General features: G+C 32.7%; 2 protein-coding genes across 2 annotated transcripts in view; both read right to left on the reverse strand.

The window, feature by feature from the left end:
* The window catches only part of HELRODRAFT_190246 (hypothetical protein), a gene marked incomplete at its 5' end in the record, with an annotated part of 10366 nt that extends 7962 nt beyond the window's left edge, over positions 1–2404 (reverse strand). The window contains 5 exons of the mRNA XM_009012981.1: positions 316–411; positions 648–841; positions 978–1253; positions 1591–1725; positions 2347–2404. Of these exons, the coding sequence (XP_009011229.1) occupies positions 316–411; positions 648–841; positions 978–1253; positions 1591–1725; positions 2347–2404 (759 nt within the window). The remainder of the gene's footprint in view (positions 1–315; positions 412–647; positions 842–977; positions 1254–1590; positions 1726–2346) is intronic.
* Positions 2405–3728: 1324 nt separating this feature from the next.
* Positions 3729–5000, reverse strand: part of HELRODRAFT_71899 (hypothetical protein) — a gene marked incomplete at both ends in the record, with an annotated part of 2167 nt that continues 895 nt past the window's right edge. Inside the window, 3 exons of the mRNA XM_009012982.1 lie at positions 3729–3776; positions 3895–4035; positions 4454–4562. Of these exons, the coding sequence (XP_009011230.1) occupies positions 3729–3776; positions 3895–4035; positions 4454–4562 (298 nt within the window). The remainder of the gene's footprint in view (positions 3777–3894; positions 4036–4453; positions 4563–5000) is intronic.

Raw genomic sequence — 5000 nt, forward strand, 5'->3', positions numbered from 1 at the left:
GGCCTTATTTGCAGCATGAATTCGAAAAATAAGTTTATTTTGAATTTTAATAAACTAAACGTTCACCAAAAAACTTTAGTGAGAAAAATCGAAAAAACGAACTACAAACATATTAACGCCAAACATTCGGTAGAATTTATAGAATATTGTAAAATATATATATATATATATATATATATATATATATGTTTTTTACAATATTCTATAATTATGGTCTGTTACCAACATATATATATGTATATACAAATATGTATATACAAATATATAGAATATAGATATATCGCAAATACTGATACTTATATAGATACCTGATACATTCATACCCCCATTGTTGAATACTTCCAACTGCATCTCATGTATTCCTAGGCCGACGATGAAGTAGTGGTGCAGCATGCTCTTTGTTTCCTTGTTCTGTTGGGTTTCAGTATCATTTATTTATCTGTCTATCTGTTTGTTTATTATGTTTTGTTCATCCACTCATTCATTTATCCGATCGAAATTTGGAATCTTAATACATATTTGCTATCATTGGTGTAAATACCCAGTAATATCACACATACTTTTATCCATCCAACAATTTATTCATTCAGTCACTCGTTGAAATACGTTATATCTATTCATCCATTCATTCATTTATCAATGCACACCTGCTCCTTCAGCACGTATTCGCAATCTTCAGTGGACATGTCCAGGAATATTTTCCTCCCTTCCGAGTTTCTGTTGTCCAGCTGGTTGAGTGTGTCGATGGCATGGTGAGGGTTCAAGACCTTGTAGAGGTAGACCCTGGCGTCGTAGTTGTGGTCCGCTATGCAGTCCAGTAGCTGTTGTAGGCGGTCCAGACCTAACGTGTGAGTGATCACATAAATATGTCGTGAATGCTCGATCAGTGAATGAATGAATTGATAGATTAATGAATGAATCAATGAATAAACGAACGAACGAAAGAATGAATGGTTAACAAACTCAACAACAACAACCTTCGTCAGAGTCATACAGGTACCATATTTCTTTCCAGTTATAATGCTTCAAAAGATCCAATATAGCTTTTGAATAAAGAGGCTTAACGTACAACTGAAAGCCCTTGCGATCTCCGGAAACAAGTGACGATGACGTCATAGCCGAATCGTTGACGGCCACGTTAGAGCTGATTGACGGGATGTGGAATGTATCCGTGTAGGAGCGGAAGATGTCCATGGATGCTAACGAGATGGGACCGTGTATGGCAAGAACTCCTTTTTCCAGGAAGGAACAAACTATTGGAAGTAATGTTGAGGTGATTTTGAAAAATTCATTCAAAATCATTCAAGTCATTCGGGGTGTGTAAGTGGCTAATTTGCTTTTTATCGCGTTTCAATTAGTTTTAACTGTTTTTGAAATTAACTTCTAATTTTATTTTCATTCTTTCATTTCACTGATTCATTCAACGATTTTGATGGGCATAATAAAATAGTTTTTAAAAATATTTTATTCTAGGAAGAAATAAAACAATAGAAAACTATTTCGCAAAGTAAAAATGAAAAAAAAACGAAAAAATAATTAAAATTGAACACTAATAAAAAGTTATAAAAAAAGTTAGGCAACTTGACTGACGTGTATTTCCCATTATGAAGCTATCCTGAATGTCAATTGTACTGGTTTCCATGTCAACATTGAATTCAAGCTGTTTACGGTGAAAGTGGAGTATGTCATGAACTTGCATGTAGGTCATCTCATCGTATACGGCTCCTGGTTGGTTGGGTAGGAATGGTTAAAAATGAATGAATAGATCTGATTGGTCAAGAGGGAAAGAATGGTTATGAATTAATAAATTTTATAGGTTGAGAAATGAAACAATAAATAAACAGAAAGACGCGATTGGTTTTGATTCATGATAGATAGATTGATTTGATTGGTTGAACATGAAAAAAATTATAAGTGTGTGGAATGATTTGATTGGCTGGAGAGGGATAAAAAAAATGAAGAGATTAATTTGATTTGTTGTGGTGGAGAAACGAAATATAGATTAATAAATTTTATTGGTCGAAGGAGAACATTGATGAATAGACGAATAGAATTAACAGGCTTAAGAAATATTGCAGATAAACAGATGCATTAGATTGATTGGTCGATAGAGAACCGTCAAATGTAAGGTATGATGTTTTTGGTTGGGAGGGGGAATAATACATTTACGGATTAATTTTATTGGTTGCTGTGAAGAAACGACAAATGGATGGTTAAATTTGATTGGGCGAGGGCTAGTTAGTCAGATCATCAATATTCATAATTAATTATGCCATTTCGTTGTTTGTATTCTTTATTAAATTATAATTACTTTAAAAAACTTTTAATATCTTTATCTTTTCTAACCGATCTTATGTAGAGTATCAGGATATTTGGCCATACACACGCAGCAAGCTAAAGTCATGATGGCAACGCAAATATACATAATGACGACGACGGCGATGATGATAATGATACTACGCTGATGATGATGATGATATTACGTTCGTTTAATTATCATTTAATTATTGTTGTATTATTCATTATAATTATTAAAAACTTGTTAAAATTATTCCTATTAGAGATACCTAAATGAAATGTGCATGAGTTTTTTGTGTGTTTTTTTTCATTATTAATTATTATTCAAATAGTTAGTCTAATTTTTCCGCTATTTGTTCAAGAAAAAACCGTCAATGAAATTTTGAGATCACTTTTCTTAATCCATGAAAATTAAAATAGAACAATTTAAACTAATTAATTAATCAATCAATCAATCAACTAATTAATTAATCATAAATAAGTTACCATTTATTAACAAATTCTCAAATAAACTTAAAACCATTGAAAAAATTACTAAAGTTGTGTTATTCATTTTAGGATGAATGCCTAGCATCCTTTATATATGGACACTAGATTGTCCATATACATACATACTACATACATACATACATACATACATACACACATACACACATACACACACACACACACATACATACATACATACATACATACATACATACAGACATACATTCATACATACAGAAGTTTCCTATTGATTGATACATACTTACAGTCATTTATACATATATACATTCATTCATACAAACATACGTACGTCCATACGTACATACACACATACATGCATACATACTTATACACATATGTGCCGGCTGCGGTACAAACGTATTTAAATATGTATGAAGTGTTTTAAGCTCTCAGGTTTGGCGTGCCTGTATTGATCGATTTCTGACGTTATATACATGTATATGTGTGTATTACACACACACATACACACACACACACACACACACATACACACACACACACACACACAGAGAGAGAAACAAACATGCACATGCACACACATATAGAATTCTGTTGCTTGTTGTACATAGGCAAAACAAATTGTTGGTTTTTATATTTGATTTTGATTCATTGCAAAGATACAATTTGAAAAAACTTAAGTAACATCACAAGCATGTAAGTTATAGATTACAAACAAATAACACCGAAAGACACATGTACATAAATATGTGTGTGTTTTTGTATGTGTGTGTGTGTAAGTGTGTGTTTGTGTGTGTGTGTTTGTGCACGTGTGATAACTTAATACGTGACAACGGTTAAGCGTATGAATTTTATAGCTGCATTAGTAGTAATAGGCATTTTATTCAACATAAATATCATCACCATCATCATCAAAAACAACGACATTATCATCATCATCGTCGTCGTCATCATCATCATTATCATGATAATCCTAATTCTTCTAGAAAACTTGGCGGCTCTTCTTGCTCCTAAAATTATTTTTATTAACTATTAAAATATTAAGTAACATCATTAATATTTAATAATAATAAACAATAATAATAAACAATAATAATAAACAATAATAATGACAATAATAATAAACACTACCTCTTGCAGAATATCCATCTGGTTGATGGCCGACAATATCGTCCTCTGACTTGAATCCTGGACCTCCCCTCCTAGAATGAACTCGTCCAGAATGTAGTGGGCTTTCTCAAAGTTGAACACTATGTCTAATTCACATACCTGTTTTCGTTAGTTTTTTTATTATTATTATTATTATTATTATCATTAACATATTATTATGATTGTTATTATTATGGTGTTTTTGAGTTAATGATGCTTGTGTGGTTTGTGTTGTTTTTGTTGATAGATGATTCCATCCTGATACCATATTTTTTAATTAAAACGTCAACCAACCAAATTACACACGCAATAGCATGAACGTGCCACGACGCACAGACACACGCAAACACACACACAGACAGGCAAACACACACAGACAGGCAAACACACACAGACAGGCAAACACACACAGACAGGTAAACATAAACAGACAGGCAAAAACACAGAATGAACAATAAATACCTAGGCAAAAAATTGTTTTCCATAATGCTTTAATTAAAAAAAACAAAACCCTCACAAAATTAATAAAATGGCTTACGTTTCCGAAATACTTGTCGAGCAGTTCAACGTACCGATGAATAATTTCTAGAATGATCAACTCGTTATCCGCCTTCTCTACAAGGCAACAAAAGTATAAGCTGGCGTATCTAAGTGATTGGTTGGTTGGCTGATTGGTTGGTTAGCTGGTTGATTAGTTGGCTGATTGGTTGGCTGATTGATTGGTTGATTGATTGGTTGGTTGGTAAGTTGGTTGGTTGATTGGTTGGTCCACAATTAAGAGAACAATTGCTAAATGCTTGTTAGTATTGATGGATTGATCATTTGTATGCAAATAAGATAATAAAATGAGTCTTGTGTTTTGTTGATTAAATTCGTTTCAAAACACTTAATGTTGTGCAGGCTCATAACTCCGACATTGCACTATGTATTGTATTTGCACGCTGTTTATGCATGGCTTCGCTTCGGCTTTAAACAGCAATCGAACCCGGATGACGCGCAATAACAGCAACAAGAAGCACAACATTCTTACCATCTGAGCTACTGACCCAATTAAATGAATAATAATGATATTGTCGTTAAAAATA

Source organism: Helobdella robusta, assembly GCF_000326865.2.
Source record: "Helobdella robusta unplaced genomic scaffold HELROscaffold_11, whole genome shotgun sequence".
Taxonomy (NCBI): Eukaryota; Metazoa; Annelida; class Clitellata; order Rhynchobdellida; family Glossiphoniidae; genus Helobdella; species Helobdella robusta.